The sequence below is a fragment of the Triturus cristatus genome, chromosome 8, assembly GCF_964204655.1.
Source record: "Triturus cristatus chromosome 8, aTriCri1.1, whole genome shotgun sequence".
NCBI lineage: Eukaryota > Metazoa > Chordata > Amphibia > Caudata > Salamandridae > Triturus > Triturus cristatus.
The window spans coordinates 313,370,111-313,389,373 of NC_140591.1; the positions used below are offsets into that span (position 1 = coordinate 313,370,111).

Here is a 19,263-nt window from a genome sequence, read left to right on the forward strand (position 1 = left end):
GAGGCAGAAAATGGCCACCAACAGTTCCTGGTTTCGAATGTAGAGAGACACTCGACAGCCAATTAGCATTCTGCGCGCGATCGGGAGGGTGCGCGCTCGGTTCGGGGAGGGTGCGCTTACGGTGCAGTTACGGTCCGCGGATCCTCCCCGGCCATAGATATCACTAACTTTTTTACCCTAATTTTCTCAGGAACTACTGAACAGATTCACACCATATATGCAAAAGGCACGAGTCCGAACTGAGGACTACCTCTTTGCCAAATTTGGTGTCATTCCGTTCAGTGGTTCGGGCTGTAGCTGCGACAACAGATCCTATGGGAAATTGCATGGGGAAAACGCGTTTTGGGACCCCCCTTTTTTCTCGGCCCCCGCTTGACGGATCACCGCAAAGCTTTCAGGGTAGGAGTGTAGCGGAGCTGGCCAAAAGTTTGGAAAATTTTGCGAGGATTCATCAACCGGCGCCAACGTTATTCCAAATAGAATGTTGCGGATTGCCTATGGAAAATAGGTCCTAACTATAACTATCTACTGGCGACTGCCAGTAGACAATATATATATATATATATATATATATATATATATATATATATATATATATATATATATATATATATACCTACTCCTTTAATATGAAGTTTGATGATAAGGACTTAATGGCACCCCTAAAGGTTTTGGCTAAATTGCAACGTTTGTATACCCACTACTTTACTGAAAACTCTTGATCACTTGACACACAAAAAAAAGATTGTAGACTATTTATAAGTTGTGCAGGAAATGATGTTAGTGCCTAAATCAAAGTATCAATTGAATCAACACTAAGACGCTATGGCGCCTTCCGGGATGGTCAGAATAGTGGTGGCGAGACAACAAATTGCCAGGAAGAGGCGAGCCAGAGACAAGCCAAGGGTGTGGCGTGGCCAGTGGTCAGAGTGGGCGTGCCCCTAATTCTTTAATCCAATAGATTCCGCTCCCCTACTTTTTTTATTTTAAACATGCGTCCCAGGACGGCAGAAATAGCCAAGGCCTAGAGATAAGGCTCGGCTTTCGTGGCCGTTCGAGGACTGGCGAAACAGGCAGAAAAGGAAAAGGACAGCTTGTACTTTTTTGCCCTGAGAAGACAAGGAAAGCGTCCACTTCTGATCTGCCGCAGGCAGCAGCCCCTATCTCTTTCTCCCTCTTATTACTTCTCTTTCTGTCTAGCTACTCCTCACTTACTGAAAATGCAACTTCATGAAATGCTTCTCACCCTCTATTTCCTCCTTTCGTTTATTTGTTCCCCTGTGAGATGGATCCAAAAAAAGAAAAACACATTTGCTAGAAATGTCGTCTTTTTTTTTACATTTTTCTATTCCAAAGTGCAGCTCCGGGAATTTCAAAATATGAAAAATAAATAAATAACTAAATAAAGCAAGACAGTGATCGCAAAGTGGTCGGATTGATTGTATGCACACCCAAACACATCAGCATCACTTGACAGAGTTTGCCCTGTAGCGCTACTTTTATTTTCTTGTCTTTCTTTGAACAGCATTGTTTTCCCTGAGTGGGTAAGGGTACCAATCCGGAAGGTACTGAAATGCCTGATTTATGGGTGGATTGGTAAACAAAATGGGTACCGTGGCTATGTGGTCTTTTTAAAAGCAATGGATATTAAAGCGGATACCTTCCTGCCCTTACCTTTTCAGGCAAAAACACTTGCTGATTCCTGATTAATGAGTGCAAAAGCGTTGAGGTAACCATGTTGTTCCTTCTTACATTACCCATGCTTTTCTTAATCTTGCATTCCCTAGGAGTGCTTGCTTTTTTCAGGATGTTTTTACTTTTTTTTTTAGGCAGCATATTACTCTTGTCTAGAGCGTAATTTGAATCCAGGCGCATCCAGGTGTTTATAGCGGGGCACAATTGGGTTGTAGTTGAAGGCAGTGCCAGTTTCTTTCAGTGGGGCAGTATGGTGGTGAGTGGGGGAGAGGATGTGGCACTATCATCACAGCTGCCGAATTTGGAACTGGAAAACCAAGTTCAGCCTTCATGACCAGTCCACCAGACCACTCTCCCGAGAGAGCACATTCCCATGCTAGACCTTAGAAGGCTCCACAAGGCCTTAGAAGCCCTGGTTTCTTAGCACCAGTAGATGGGCCCTAGAGGTGGCAAGTGTGGGTTATCCTTGAAGGCGTGTCCACCACAATCCATACTGAAGTTCACCTCCAGTCTAGCGGACAGGCTTTGAAGCAGCACACCCTAGAGCAACAGTGACTCTGTCACTGGGGTCATAGGACCCCTGAGAATGGCCGGCTCTAGGGCAGTGTGACTAGTGTGACTGCACCAGGCGTTGACTTTGGGTGGGAGAGTCAGCAACAATATAAATGTGATGATAACTCCGGTGAATAATGTTCTTCCTAGAGAGAGGTCAGAGGTTTGTCTAGTGGAAGTTTTGGCTCATAGAAAGGTAGTGCAGAGGGTTAATGTGCCTGCTGCAAAGAACATGTACAATGCAGATCACAAAGTGCACATAATGTAAATAGGTCACTTGGTTACTGCTTTGGTCAGCGAGAACCTTTTGTTACTTGCAATTTATAAGTTAAAGTCCTAACATAGAACAGTGGGATATTAACTGTCATCTAAGAGCTGCATGCAAACTGCAAGGTATAAATTAGAGAGCTATGGTTTCTTCACCCAATCTTTGATTATGCCAATGTTGCAAAATGTGTTCATTTGTATAGAAATCAATTCTGACTATCAAAGAGAACCCCAAACCATGGTATTATGTTGTAAATTCTGAGTTTGTGTTTCTCCAGATCAATCACTATTAAACTATACTACCTACTAGTATGGTTGTCATGTGACCTTGTAGTCCTTAGTCTTATATAACCTTTCCTATACAGTGATTTACACATGTATAATTGATTATCTCTGTGTAATGTGTGTGATTTAAAGTGCCCTGACACCCTACACTAGTAAGAGTGACGCTGTAAATCAAATTGAATGCATCTGAGAGAGAGTGTGGTTATGGAGACTTGAGGGGCACTGTTAAAGGGTGGTAGTGAGGGAATCCGTGGCAGAGGTGGTCATTGGGAGCACTAACAAACATTGTTGCACAGGACGCCACCAGCGGTAAAGCCAGCCCTACCGTTGAGGCCAGTCCGCCTCACTCATTGGTACCTCAATTGGCCTTGGTTCAGCAGTAGTACCTGCAACTCACCAGGGATCGGCAATGCAGGATTTGCACGCACACAAAACTAAGTTTGCAATCTTCACAGTCTCTCTGCTTCATGCACAAGCACTTTTAACATGTGCTGCCTGCTTTGGGGCCACTTGAATTATGCAGCAAAGGAGGACAAAATTATGCCGCAGTGTTGACTAAATTATGCAGCAAAAAAAGGCTGCAGCATAATGCAATATATTTTCTGATACTTTTTTGGGGACATTTTTACACATGCTAACCGTCTCTGGAAAGATTTTGTCTTATTAGTACCAGTGTAACATTCAAATACAGCAGTGAGAAAGGTGATCAGTAAACCTTTGCAAAGGGCAGTCCACTTTGCAGCAACACAAGTCACATTTTTTAGTAACTTTTAATCTCTTTGAGCTGCAAACAATTTATTAGTTAAAATTGTCAGCTTATGCAGCAGATGTTGTATTATGAAGGCAAACATGGCAGAGCCATAATTATATAGAAAACATTTGCAAGCTAGGATATTTTGCCATTCATGTTTGAACTGCTCTTGTGAAAAAAGGGAGGAGAAGTGCTGATGACAGAAACTCCATGGCTCGGAGACAAATGGAGTGTGCTTCCACTTTTAAGAGTATTGGGACATTCTGTGATTAGAAACATATCCCACTTTGTGAATGTATTTTAATGTCAATAACTCATATTAAACCTTGAATAATCATGTGTATCCATCGGCTGAATTCAATTACATAATAAGCTGTAACTGGTCAGTAAAAGGCCATATACTAAAAATGTGAACGTTTTACGCATTCTGGCCACACCTTTGACTATGTCCACTGATCCCAATTTAGGGTTATTCCTGCCCTCTGATTCTCCGCCCACAGTTCCCCTACTTTTTTTCCCCACTTCGATCACTGGGCGTCGTCTTAGAGCATGAGCAAGCATGAGCGAGCCCTGAAAATGTTTGTCATGTAAATCATACGATAAACTTCACATAAAATGATAAAGTCTCTTTCAAATTAAATAAAAATGAATTTATTTAACATGTACAAGCTTTGACATTAATGTCATATTGTAGCACTGTACTGAGAAGTACTTATTAATAGTGATAGTTTTTAAACATGAACTTAGAACTATTCCTGCCCCCGCCCAGGTGACCATCAGGGGCGGCTCCTCCATGTGGGCGGAGGAGCATCGCTCCACTGCTTTCTCATAGTGTGAGAAGCAGAAACATAAAATGGTATTATAAATACCATTTTATGTTTCTGCTTCTCGCATTACGAGAAAGCAGAAGGGTTTGGTTGGGGGCGGGTGGATGGTCCTGCACCAGGGCAGGGGAGGAGTGGCTTGCCCACTGTTGTGGGCGCTGACTGTTTGGTCGGCCCCAGGGCTGACCAAACCAGTCATACGCACTCTGCGGTTTTCTCCATGTAGGCTGGAAAATGGCCTCCCCTTAGACGACTGTACGGTCGGCGTCCCAGCCAATCACAATGCTGCCATTGTAGCGTTGTGATTGGCTTAGGGGAGAGGAGGGAGGCTGCCTGCTTCCTGTGTGGAGAGGATGCGGGACGACGCGGGACTGGGTTGCAAAGGTAAGTTGCTATTTTTTATTTATTTAAAATTAACCCCCCCCCCCGCGACCACCTGCACCCCCACCCGCAGATCTTGCCAGCCGCGACTGGTGTCCATGCCATTAATTCCTTTAACTAAGAGTCAAGACAGTAGTCATGTTACCTCCGCCATTATGGCTATTAAATTAAATACAGTAGATTTTTGTACAGACGGTATTCTGAACTCAAATATCTTAAAGTGTTTTCATATGTGATAATGAAGAAAAGGGAAGAGCAGTGAAATAAAATATTTGACAAAATCACAAAGTTTGGTTAAGCGGGGAACCAGCACTTAATCCAGGTTTTCTGTTTTCACTTTGTAAAAATCAGCCTCTAAATGAGTATCTATTTGTCTCTCCTTTTTACCTGAAATGTTAATGCTCCCTTTCCTCTTGATGGGTAGTAAAAGGTAGACAACCCCCTGGAGCCTGCTGCCACTGCACCTAATGCACTATTGGTAACTTCAACCCTGGGTGTGGTTGGAAGGTATGTAAAATTTCGCAAACGTATAATAGATGCATGTTTTATAATAAATGCATGTTTACACGAAACCTTGAAAAGGGGGTACGGGCTGATTGTCAAACTCGCAGTAGGGTACAGGCTCTGCAGAGTGGAATCGAACAGGCAGCCCCATGGATGTACGGACATAGCGGACTGCTGTGCTCATTGCAGATGTCTATCCGCGCTCCTGTGTGACAGGCTCCGTCCCCGTTGCTGTTAGAAACAAGCGAGTCCCTCAGGTTCTCGGCGCCGCGGAAATCTTAAGAGCACATCATCATGAGGAGAGAACCCGCCGCAGCAGAGCCGCCCCGCTGAAAGCTCCAGCTCCCCGCGCAGGACGCTCCTCCGCAGCAGCGCTTGTGTCTCAGGCATTCCAAGCAGCAGGTGAACCCGGCTCTGATTTAATCACCCTGGTGAGTGGCGCGCGCCTGCCCTCACCCAATGAATGAATCCCCATCAGGACGTGCACTCGAGGCGCGAGAGCAGGCGTGCTTGAAACGCTCGCGCCTCTCAGTCAGTCCCACCAGTCTGGAGCAGTTCCCGTCATCCGTGGATGTGATGCTGTAGGAAATGGGCTCGCCATCCTGCCCGGGAGCAAATGGACTCACATTACTTCAGGGCTCAGCCTGGATGCAAGGGATCCCTCAGATTACGCGATTATTTTTCTCTCTTTTCCTCCGTGGACCTGGACAGATGGTCACCGGTGTTGCTTTTGGGAAACAGCGCTGCACCAGAATCCTTCCATCTCGGCTCACTTTTAAGTTGCTGCATGTGTTCGCCCGAGTTACGTCTGCGGTTGAAAAGAGCGTTTTGATGACAATTCGCATGACCTGAAAGATCACCATCTGGTAAGCAACATTTTTCATGTTTTGGACATTCCTGTTTATGAAGACGTTGTCTTGACTTCCTGGCACTGTAGGTTGAAGTGTTGGCACTTGGCGAACCGCAAGTAATTGCAATTCCATTTAATAGCGTTTAGGCGCGTTTCGTACCTATGGGTTGCTTTATATGGGCAGATAGGTTCTGCCCTGTACTGTGTACCTGTACTTCTTTTATTTGAAAGGGAGAGTACCTGCACTTCTAAGCACTGCTGCAGTTCAATTAATTTGAGAGTACCTGCAATTCTAAGCAGTGCTGAAATACCTTTAATGGGAGAGTACCGTCAAACAGGTACTTTAATAAATGTGTATCCACACTTCTATATTCCCATTTAAGACACTGCTTCAGCAAGCGGAATGTTACCAACAACTCAAAGTACTGTCATTTGAAGCACACGCCTTTCAGCTGCTCCGAGTCACTACCTGGCAACACTGTACTGTACAGCAGTGTTTGCTACATACTGATAGTTGTCCGCATACCATAATACATTTCGTCACCCCTGGATTTTTGTCCAGCTTCATGTTGTATTGTGCGCCTTGAAGTCTTAATTCTGACATCGTTCTTTTAAATTAAAAGATCCCACAGTCCACAGCAGTCTACTGTCTTGTACTGAGTACCTGCACTTCTTCAATTTGAAAGGGAACATACCAGCACTTCTTAGCCCTCACTGCTGCAGTACATTTACCAGGAGAGTACCAACAGTTGTCAGGAGCAAACAGGTACTCTAAATAGTGAGTACCTGCACTCCTATATTTTCATTTAACAAACTGGTCTAAAATGTTGTTCGCTGAAAAGCCAGGACTTGCTGACGATGTCATTCGCAACATGGAGTTGCTTGGCAGTCACCTTGGTGATGAATATGTGTTAGCGAGATTCAAACTGGCCAAACTGCACCAAGGACTTTTATTCATCTCATGCAATTCATTCCTCGTGATGCGGCGACCTGATGGCTCCTTGTCAACTACATACCATTTTTCTATTTCCCAACTTTGCTTTTACATAGCATTGTTGGTTTGTTGAGCAAATTGACTCAAGTAAAATGAACCAAGACTACATCTCCCTGAATACACTTATACTTTAAATCTAACCCAGAAGTGTAAACGCTGTATTCTGATAATATGGAGTCATCTGGTTCCACTAATCATGATGTCCTTGTGATGCTCACCCGGGAACCTGCGTGGGACAGGGGTGGTTATTACTCCCCACCCCCAATATCTTGTAGTGGAGGGGGCACAGGGGCTGTCTCAACCATGCCTTTTAAAGCAGAAATTGAAGATGAAATATTGGCAGACAGAGCTGTGTATGTCTCCTTGTACCACTGCATCCTGAGTAGCAAATCATGGGAGGGCTATATTGCCTCTTTGTTTTAATGAATACTTAAGGGCAGTCATTGAGGATTTGAGGCATGCCTAAATCCGTCTGCAAAGTCCGGCGACCCTGTAAAGTGAGGGAGACAGGAGATGCAATTTTATTATGTTGATGTTACTGCTGGCTTGGCTGACTTGAGAAAAAGAACACCTCAATCCTCACCGTCCAATAATTACTAAAATCCAAAGAGGTCTCGGAGCCGCCACTGAGTCTGCATCTTGGGTTACAATTTTTCAATGCAACACTTACTGCTGGATCTTGGTTTCTGACATGCATGTTTTGTCAGTGTTTGAACTTCAGTGCCTGTGGAAACATTCAAACAAGACAAGTACGCCTTTACAACTTATAACTGTTTTAAAAAGATGTGTTTATACTGTCAGTTTGATTTAAGGTGTAATAAGTACATTTATTGCACTCAATACACTAACGCTAGTTGAGTAAGAACTGACACTCCTTTGGTGTTAAATGGAAGAGAGAAGAATGTAACCCTACAGTCTCGGAACTGCACTATATACAATCCTGGACGCCAGTCTGGCTTCCCCACTTCATCAAATTGTTTGATCCACACAGCTCATGATGTTACTTCACTATGTATCCATTTCTTTAACCAGCCACATTTTAGCACAATTCACTACAGGATCTGCACCCTACACAAACCTCACTTTTGTATGGCTAATACAAATAACATAATATTGCTCCTCATTTAATAACAGTATTTGCCCTATAAATAGTGAACAGGGCAACCTGGCACGTTTTGTGTGACTCGCAGCAACTTTCTGGGCCTAGGGATATTCACAATGTTAAATGTTTAAACAAAAATAAAATACTTTTAATATATATGTCACTCAATTCTCCAACATAATCATATGTATTTAATTGAGACACTGAGAAATGTTCAAGTTTGAAGTCTTTATTGTAACTTCTCCATGACATTTGTTGCTTCATTTACATCTTTTGATGGCTCGGCTTGAGGTATGGATCTCAAAGCCGAGTCAGACTGCTGGATTTGTTCTCCTGTGATTATTTTATTGACTGGTATAAGATAGATTAATTAATTTGTTAATATCACCATCAACTACTCAACTAAGGGTCTACTGACCAAGGGAAGAGTGTTGATCTGTGAAGATTAGTTAGAGATTGACTAATTCAAATCAAATTGAAACAAAACTTGACCCCCAGCAGAAAGGTCAGGGAACTTGAAATGTGTATATGGGCCCAGTGTGAGTAGTTTGTTGATTTGTGAAATGTTCAACCTGGCCTTCCGCTGGATCAGTCCACGGCTCCTCACAGACATTTAGTGTCTCCTCTGCCCTTGGGCTCAGCACTCATCTCCTCCTATATGAGTCCCTTCCTATCTGATATGATTTCCTGTTATATCGCAATTGATTGGGTGACCAGATGATTCCATCTCAGAAGGACACCATTTTTCCTGTTCTAAGTTTGAGTTAACATATCGGTGCATTTTGGGAAATGTCGTCTTGGTTCCTTTTAACTGAAGCTATTGGACCAACACATCTGCTAACAATAATATGTAAAAGCAAAGTCCAGGAATGAAAAAGTAATGTCCTAGTAACATGGAGCCATCTGGTTACCCTGAACATCGGGCCGAAGGTCCTGCCATGTAATTTCCAGTGAGAATCATTATGGGAATAAGTGGTTTTGCAAAGTGAAGGTTACTCTCCCTTTTTTGTCACGAAAGGTAGGTAACTATGACATTATGCTGTGAAAGTTATAAGAATGATGAAACTAAACCACCACTGTTTGTTGCACTTCAATACTATGCGGAAACTGCAAGGCCAGTACGAATGTGACCCCTGGATTACTCGTATTGATGCATTTTAGCAGCACCAGCACCAAGAACCAAAACATTCAATATAGCTCATCTTTTGTTAAAAGTTGCCCTTTGAGGAATCATAAATGCCAAAAGGCATGTGTGAGAAGTTCAGCAAGTCTTGCATTTATAATGGCAGAGATGGTGCATTTTGGGACTTTTAGTTTTACCTTTACCATTAAAACCATAATCTAATCCTAGCCAGCAAAGTGCAGCTGTTTTATAGACAGGACTCTAGAGTGGCCACTCATGGCATAGGTGTTAGCTAGGGGTAACAGCGGCTGTTATTCCTGGCTTATCCTGAGGCAACTATAATGCTAGCCTTGCAACCACTGGGATCAGGTTCATGAGAAGAATGACGGGGGTACAACTTAAATAGAGCTCTTAGAATCACAGATTTATGACTCATCTTTACTCTGTAGTTTTGCTTCCCTCTCTTTCCTTAAACCCTTAGGAAGCAAATAGGAGGCTGCGGCGGGTTAAGAATGGGACAAGAGGTCAACCTTGTGATGTCATCTGACAGCATAGTGTGTGTGATGTCACTCTTCTACTCATTTTCATTTTAGTAAATAAACCTCCCCGGGCCCAGGCCGAAAGTCATGTGAATGTCTCCCATATATGCACAATTGTGTGATGGGTGTACATTATTTTTTTTGGGGGGGAGGGGGGATTGATATTCCCAGGGCTTTAAGTTGGATGAAGAAACTTGCGGGAGGTCTAAAAGGCGCGTGGCCTAAGAAGTGTAATCAGGAATCCTTTCCATTAGACATGGCCTAATAAAAAGAAGGGGGTGTTTTAAAACATTTCAACTAAAATCCTGTACATCTCAGAACATTCCAACCAAACTTTTTTTGGGGTCTCATGTGACGAATGTTACTGCATGAAAACATGTCACACAAAAACAGACCTATCCCTAGATATTTACAGTGGCGGCTCGCAGAGGGAGTGCAGCGGGGCGGGGAGGGGCTGGGTGGGGGGGGGGAGGTAGTGGAGTCGGATATACGACGGGCAGCAGTAAAGTAAGTAAATAAATAAATAAAACTATTTACCTTGTGCTCGCTGCACCAACTCGGCGATGCAGCGAGCGTAAGGTAAATCGTTTTATTTATTTATTTACTTACTTTACTGCTGCCCGTCGTATATCCGAACCCCCTACCCCCCCCCCACCCACCCCCGCCCCAACCCACTCCCCTGCAGCACTCCCTCTGCGAGCCGCCACTGCCCTAGAACAAACCAGACCTTATGGCTTTGCATATGCTTACTAGAAGTGCCAGATAAATGAGTAAAAATGATTTTGTTGTGAATAATCAGAATGTAAATGGTTTATTTTCTGAAAATATGAAACTGTGAATGACACATTGCTGAGGTCTGTGGAAGGATTAGTGGTCTTCGGAGTGTCTCAGTCCCTCCTGTTATTCCCTTTGCACTACTTTCCTCTGTAGTCTCTCACTCTGCTAGACATTTGGACCCTTTTTCTCCCCCACATCTTTCTGAAATCTTCCATCTGCATATCTCACACCCAATCTCTGCCCTCTTCTGCACCCTCTTTTCACTCTACCCTGCATGTACCTTTTTGCATCTCCTTCACATCATCGTCCCCCTACAAACACAACACACCCACTCACTTGTAAGTATTGTATTTCCCTTTTAGACTTGCCAATATTTTGAAATGTGTGTACCTCCTTCACACACTTGTATGGGATCACAATTATAATTGTCTTGACTGTTGCTCTGTGCACTCTGCACAGAGGCCAAGGATTGGATGAGTTTGTGTTCTGAACATCTTTATTTTATTTTATTTTATTTTATTTTATTTTATGTGTTTTATAGAGCGCGAACTTGACCCGTTAGGGTATCAGAGCGCTTTACAGGGGAGCAAAGCAATATACAGACAGATTTAGAGTCAACCAGTTACAGCTCAAGTAGCAGTATAGTGCAGGAATATATATACACAACGTATGTATTTACATTTTACATAACCGATTACAAAGAGCGACAAACCATATTTACAGAGTACATTTTCAATAATTCTAACCCGGTCCCAAGATTCTGGTGTTTCGGGAGACCCGGTAGGTAGGGGGGAGGTAGTGGGCCGTCATAGGCTATGCCAAAGAAGTAGTTGAGGTAGTGTTAGACGAGAAATTTGCCCATAAGGAAGATTTTGGCATCCTTTTTGAAGTGAGACAGTGAGGGGATTCTTCTGATGTGGGGTGGGAGAGAGTTCCATATTCGTGGAGCAGCCCCTGAGAAGGCCCGATTGTACGTTTTATTTTTCCGAAAACGTGCAGGTTGGAGCAGGAAATCCCTGGCGGATCTGGAGTTTCTGGTTCCTCCGGAGATCATGAGTTTCTGTGTCAGGTATGCGGGGGAGTTAGAGTGTAAAGCTTTGTGCGTGATGCATGCTAGTTTGAGCTGTATTCTTGCCTCCAAGGGAAGCCAGTTGAGAGCTTTCAGGAGTGGGGAAATATGATCATATTTCCTAGTGCCAGTCAGTAGTCTGGCAGCCGCGTTGAGGCAGGCTTTTAGAGGTGCCAGGGAGATCTTGGGTAAGCCCGAGAGGGTTGAGCAGCCATATTCCAGTCTAGAGATGACGAGTGCTTGAACTGCCATTTTTAGGTCAGGGGCATCAAGGAAGGGTTTCAATTTCCTAAGGTAGCTCAGATGGAATCTGGCTGTTTTAGCCATAGAATTTATGTGGTCCCTCATGTTAAGGTTTGTGTCAAGGGTAATGCCCAGGGATTTAGCCGAATTCACAATGGTCGGTGGGCAGTTTAAGGCTGTAATAGCCTTGATCCATGATTGAATCTCTAAGTTGGCATTGGGAGGGGAGATCAGGAGAAATTCTGTTTTCTTTGCATTGAGTTTAAGTTGGTTGGATGCGAGCCATTGTACGGTGAGTATCAGGGCTTCGTTCAGGGAGATAATCTCTTCGAGAGAAGAGGTTTTGATGTAGATCTGGGTGTCATCGGCATACATATGATAGGAGATGTTAGCTGCGCGCAATACTTCGGTAAGCGGTTCTAGGTAGAGGTTAAAGAGGGTGGGGGACAGGGTTGATCCTTGGGGGACTCCAACTGTGACCGGCGATGGTGAAGAAAGGTTGCCATCAATCAGGAATCTCTGTGACCGGTTATGGAGGAAGGAACTAAACCAATCTAGAACAGTGCCATCTAAGCCCATTCTGAGTTTGAGGCGTTCGAGTAATTTTTCATGGTTGACTGTGTCGAAGGCCGAGGATAAGTCCAGGAGGATTAGGAGACAGGTTTTGCCTTGGTCGAGGGCTTGGAGGGCATCATCGACTATGTGAAGCATGGTGGTTTCTGTGCTGTGCCCCGGTCTAAATCCGGATTGAAAGTCATCAAGGAGGTGGAAGTTGTTGATGTGGTGACTAAGCTGCTGTTGCACACATTTCTCCAACACTTTGGCTAAGAGGGGGATGTTGGAGATGGGCCTGAAGTTGTCTGGGGAGGCTGGGTCCAGCGATGGCTTTTTCAGGATGGGGAGGACTTGGCCGGCTTTTAGAGAGTCTGGCATTATTCCCTGCTGAAGGGAGGCATTGATTATTGAAGTCCAGCTGGGAATAATGGATTGGGCGACGACCGTAAGGCAGTTGGCAGGGAGCGGGTCATTGAAATGGTTGTTCGGTTTTAAGGTAGAGAGGATTTTGGAGATGGAGTCTTCATCATAGTCTTTGAAGATGGACCAGTGAGCGTGATTTTTGGGAGTGGCCTGTGGGAGTGTCGATGTGGGAGGAGACGGGTCAGGTGGGGGTTGGGGGTATGTGATGGTGTTGAGTTCGTTTCCAAGGGCCAAGATTTTGTCAGTGAAGAAAGAGGAGAATTCTTCAGAGGATATAAGAGATTTGGGGGTTTCTTTAGAAGATTTGGCCAGTTTGTTAGATTGGTGTTTGACCAATTCGAAGAGCTTGTGGGGTCTGTTCTTAGCTTTCTCAAGTTCTGTTCTGAAGAAGTCTTTTTTTGAGTTGAGAATGTTCCTGTTGTAGGTATTTCTGGCCTGGCGGAGGAGTTGTAGGTGTGCAGTAGAGGGGTGTTGCCTCCAGGCTCTTTCAGCTTGCCGGAGGGCTCTCCTCTCGTCATTAAGGGAACCCGTGAACCAGGGGTTTCTGTCTTTGATTTGGGTTCTTTTCAGTTTTAGTGGGGCTAGATCGTCCAGGATGTTTGAGATGGTCGCAGAATAGTGATCATTGAGGTCACTGACTGATGAGAGATGCGAAGGGGGTGGGAGGTTGGATTTACAGCGGGCCACCAGTTCATTTCGGTCCAAGTTCTTGGTGTCTCTGATCCAGCGTTTAGGAATCGTTGGTTGCGGTGCTTTTGTCTTGATGGTGCCAGGTAGATGGAAGGTGATGGCGTGGTGGTCAGACCAGTCGCATGGGTCAATAGAGATGAGCTGGACAGATGATTCTTTGGAGATGATCCAGTCAAGGGTTGCCCCTTTTGAATGAGTAGGTAGTGAGCAGGCCTGGGTCAGGGCTTGATCTGCCAGGAGGTCTTTGATGGCGTTGACATGTGGGTCCTTGGGATCGTTCCAGTGTAGGTTAAAATCGCCTAAGAAGATATCTTTGGAGTTGGTGGGAGTCTTAGCTGAGATGATTTCCATGAGGTGGTCGGTGAAAGAGTCGTTCGTACCTGGGGGGTGGTAGAAGATGTGAAGATTACATAGTAGGGTGGAGTTGTTGCAAATAGCGAGAGCGAGGTATTCGCAGGATTCGGTAGAGTCCGCCAGAAGTTCGGTGACGCGGAGGTTGGAGCTATAGATGCAGGCGATGCCTCCTCCTTTCTTGTTAGATTGTCTATCCAGTCTTGCGATATTGTAGTTAGGGGGGACTAGGAGGTCCAGGTATGGGGATGAGGAATCATTGAGCCATGATTCTGTTAGGATTGCTAAGTCGAGTTTTTTGCAAAGGATGAGATCAGCAATATCAGCAGCATGCTTAGCTGCCGATCGGCAGTTGATTAAGAGACCAGACAGGGAGGATTTTGGTGGGATTTCGGGAGTTTGGGCAGACTGATGGACAGGTGCTAGATTGCTCATGATCACAGCTCTGTTGTGGACGGTGGCTGGCCTGTTGGGGTTGATAGTGACCAAGCGGATGGGATGTTCGAAATTCCGGTCAAAGGGAAGAGGGGTAGCTGTGGTGGGGTTATGATCTCGGAGGATGGCCAGTATTTCAGTTTCAGTGAGGTCTAGTGGACTTTGAATTGGAGAAGCGGTGTAGGAGAGGGCCAGAGCGAGGCATTCTTCCTCTGAGAGGTGGCAAGGTTGTTTACGGAGACGAAGCTGTCTCAAGACTAGAGGAAGAGGCTGTTTCGGGTGCTCAGTTAAGTGCAGGGATGTGCAGACAGGCGGGGACGTGAGGTTAGCTAGGGCAAGTACAGCGAGGTGGAGGAGGTTCGTTAATTCCGAGATAGAGATGTGAATGTTCTGGGTAAGTTTGGTAGCTCTGGAGAACAGAGAGGCCATGTCCCTATCTATCTATGACCTACTGACAAACTCCGTGGATAAACTTGCACTCACAGACACCTAGAAAGGGCAATACGCTGTATGAAACACATTACACAACAACACTCTTAGACGATAAAACAAGATTGATTAATATGTGTGAAATGCTCACAGAAGCTACGTTGCTTGCCTTGACGGCTTCTATTGTGGCGTTTCAGAAATTATCGGTGGTTTTGCTGTAAATCTAAGGACATGAATATAGGGTCCGATAGGGACCCAGGTCATGTTTATTTACTGCCAGGTCTGCCATTCGGATGTACCCTCTCTACTGAAATCATTGATCTTCTCTAGTTTGTGGATTTGCGAATGTATGGGTACATGTGTGATGCGTTTTTAGGTACCAAGCCCTGGAAGATCCGTGCAGCTGTTTCTCACCGGGGCGCTAGGTGGCGCACTAGTTCATTAGCTGCTATTGTCTCAACAGGGAACACGTCGTAAAAGAAATACATTTCGGTTAGCAAATTTGGATCGAAACATGCAATTGTTTAGTATTATATATTTACTTGGTTTAAGGTTACATAAAATAACATCTCTGCTCCCTGGGTATAGATGTTGTTGAAGACGGTGGACCTGCACAAATCTACAACTTTATGCGGGATCACATTTTGTCCAGAAAGTTTTGCTTAGCTCTGCTCTTCTAATGCATTGAGATTCCCAGCAATCAGTTTTTAGAACAATACCCGCTGTAAGTTCCCCTGAAAGAAGGCCACACATCTTCCAAACCAGTGTAAAAGCTGATGTGTATAGGCCTGCATTGACGTCATCCTCATCTTCAAGGCTTGTGTCAGCCCGATGCGCGTTCTATATATTTCTCTCGGCTAATAGCGCCAAAAGTGGTTATCTAAGCAAACAGGCGCTCTAGAAACTACATCGGAAGTTTAACCTATATGTACACAGCATGTTAGTGAGTGTTACAAGGACATACTACACCTGCAAGCGATGGCTCTTTGAAAAATGTGATTGCGCTTCCACGATTTTTTGAACAGATAAATATTTTTTGGGCCGAGTCTCTGAACAACCGGTTTAAAACGCCTCAATGTATTCAGGAAGTTTTGCATCTCCATAAACGTCTGGCACCAGAGGTATCCCACACACCACAGGAGCTTGCCTATGAGCTTCTTTTACTTAATCGACCTTGTAACAAAACTCTACAGGGCATATGCAGTGTGTAACGTTCTTCCTGGAGGGAACTGTGTAGAAACCTCTCCGCTACAACACCTTACTTATTTTTGCAGGGCTCCAACCTCCTCCCCGCCCTGAAATCGATGTTATTTCTGTCACCACAGTCCACAGGAGTAAATCTTCTGATATTTTTAGGATGGGGAACTACCTGCATAAATTTGCGAATGCCCCTAAACTTGCAAAGTTGTTTCAGCTCAATAGCTTTTGAGGGTGGAACCACTGTGAAGGACCACAACCTACCCTTGCCAGGAGATCAGTTTACACAGAAAATCTGCCGGCCCCGTTTCGGTGTGAGCAACATTATTTTGCATAAAAATCCCCATCAGGTAAGGTGTTTCTAGTGACCGTGCATCCATTGAAAGTGCTACAAGTGCATGCATCCGTTTCACTTAGGTACACAAGTGACTGTGAATCCGACCCCGTGGCGCACAAAAACGAAGTTGTCTCAAGATGCTTCTTTTAAAGGCAGGTACAGTAACGAAGAGATGACTTTATGTGCCGAAGATCACACAACTGAGGCAGCCATAGAAGCCAGGGTTGAAAGTCATGTTTCTTGTCCCCACAGGCTGCAACTTCATTTCTAGTGCATGCATTTGCTGACTTTCTAGTGCTGTGGAGCAAACCTGTTTGCACCACAAACCTAAGTATTCTGGTATTGCAAAGGCCAGCTAAGCACTCCTCAGTGTGCATCTGTGAGCGTCTCCCGCACATGTGCTAGTTACTAAACCTGGGCTTTCCCCCACAGCAGATGGTCCGGGAACAATACACCACAAGCACACAAGGCACGAGCCTGGAGAGGCCGGACCCCCAGTATGTCTACAGCATCGGCATATACGGATGGCGGAAGCGCTGCCTCTACCTCTTTGTCCTGCTCCTGCTGGTCATCCTCGTGGTGAACTTTGCACTCACAATCTGGATCCTTAAAGTGATGTGGTTTTCTCCAGTAAGTGCTCCATTATGCTTGCACCTTTCATGTTTTTTTAATGCATGTTATTACCATTTACTATGTGCACTTGTTTTATCACCTGATCTATTTGGTATGTATGTCCGGTTCCATGTCTGTAATAGGAAAGTCTTTCTGCCTCATTAATTATTATTTTCATTTTAGCTGAAAGCACCCACATTGCATTAATCTTTCGAAAGGGGCTTCTTTAACTCTCTGCTCTCTCCCTTTCATTCGACTGTCCCTTTCTTAATCCCTCATTCCCTTTTCCCTCCTTCCCCATCCGTGCCTCTCTCCCTCCTCTCTCTATCTGGGATGCCAGAGGAAATATATGTTCCATAATAAAGTATGTTATTGGGAACAATGATATTAATAAACCTGTAGTGACACGTTTAGTACTGCAATGAAAGGGTCTAATTCAGCATCATTACCATAGGACAGCATAACTTAGTGGAAACATCACTTCTTACAGCCTAACATTTTCAACATCACCATCACTTTATGGAGGGAAACAACTGTTCCCACAGTCACAAGACGTGCTTAATGAGTTTATCTAACTCGGCAGATTAAACCCATTGTCGGTGGGGTCTGGTTACATGTCTTTGTGTACTGCGTCTCAACATGATGAAACAACACACCGCAAACCATATATGCAGATCAGCAGAGAGTCATATGCTCTTCATAACTCCTATGTCACTGTGTAGCAGCTGAAAGCAGGGGCAGTTGATTTTGGGGGCCATACATAACATAAAATCATAGATGGATAAAAAGTGAATTGTAGGGATGTTTTTCACTCGCCACTCTGAATCCCTTGGTGAATAATATCTATAATTCCATATGTTGAAGGTGGGGAGTGGCATCATAACCCATTCATGGCTCCACCTCCTATGAGTCGAGGATCGTCCCTGCACTCAACAGTGATAATGTATAGCATATTAAATTAACTGCCAGTGCATGTATGTGAAGAGTGTAATATGCTATTTATTACCATTGTAGAGTTTGGAGAGGCCCATGGCTTACGAGAGTGGTCATGATGTCCTCTCCCTCCAACAATGGTAATAAGGAACACATTCCATTCTGCACTTTGGCATGTGGTTAATCCTATGACATTTCTTTTTTATGTGTAATTGTTTAAATATTTAATGAAAACTGTAGTGCAAGGGGTAACTTTTGAGCAGGAAGGCAAAATCACACAGTAGAAGCCTAGTCAGTTGTTTTCTTTTCTAAATTCATTGTAACAGACAATGAAAGTGTTTTTCTCGTGTTCCTGTCAATTTCACAATACTGTGGTATTTATGAGTGCGGGAAGTAGTACTGCAAGAATACTTTTACATACAGTTAAATGCCTTTGTGCATTGGCCCTGGAACACCCAACCCACCAGTAGTAAAGGTGCATGGACGAAGCAGTCCTTTCTACTTGCATCCATTGTATATAAATAGTCCCACCTTATTCCCATTTTAGCTGTTTTTCGGCCAATTTATAAAGGCATGTAAGACTACACAAGGTTGCCAAAGGAGTACCACTCTATATACTATATATAGTTTACTGACCATACGATAAAAGCTAGTTGCCAGGAGTACACAAGATCATTCACTGAGGATAACTGGGCTTGTTGGGAGCCTTATGTGCTGTAGCTGTGTTTGGTAGAACAATGACGATTCTCCAATTATCATACAGAGAGAATCTTGATTTCATTAAAGATAACAGAGGCTGACATTATGCAATAACTTTTATTGCTGCCCAAGACATGCAGCCCTTTAAAGTGTAACAAGTACATCATAGATAAAACATTCCAAATAACAATAACAAAGCGCCATGGCAACCAACTATGTTCCTCTTGGAGCTGCAAAAGGATAGACAACTTCTTCCAAGATAAACGTCATTATGACTTCTTTACAAAGATGTAGAGTCTGGAATAGAAAAAAGGAATATTGGTAGAGACTATTTCCATAAATCCATATAAGTAACATTTGATATAAATTAACATTGATAAAACATCCACTTGGGAGTGGTGGGAGGGATAATGTCAGCCTCAGTTGTTTTTAATGAAATCAAGATTCTCTCTGTATGATAATTGGAGAATCGTCATTTCATTACAAGACCGTAGGCTACATTATGCAACTTTAATGCTCTGCAATGCTACGTTGCTTACATGTTCTACAGGTTTAAGATACAATCTAAAAGTGGAAGCATTTGACCAATCTGCTGCTTTGAGGATATCTGAAAGGGAACCTCCTGAAGGAGGTCCAAACTCCCAGG

General features: G+C 44.1%; 1 protein-coding gene across 5 annotated transcripts in view; it reads left to right on the forward strand.

Annotated features, from left to right (window-relative positions):
• The window catches only part of SGCG (sarcoglycan gamma), a 967,353-nt gene that overhangs the window by 405,851 nt on the left and 542,239 nt on the right, over positions 1-19,263 (forward strand). For 2 of the 5 annotated variants that reach the window (XM_085621590.1, XM_085621588.1), the window contains one exon: positions 16,809-17,003. In XM_085621590.1, the coding sequence (XP_085477716.1) occupies positions 16,809-17,003 (195 nt within the window). Of the gene's footprint in view, positions 1-5,811; positions 6,126-16,805; positions 17,004-19,263 lie in introns of those variants that run through there. The other 3 variants (XM_085621589.1, XM_085621591.1, XM_085621587.1) reach the window with 3 other exon arrangements.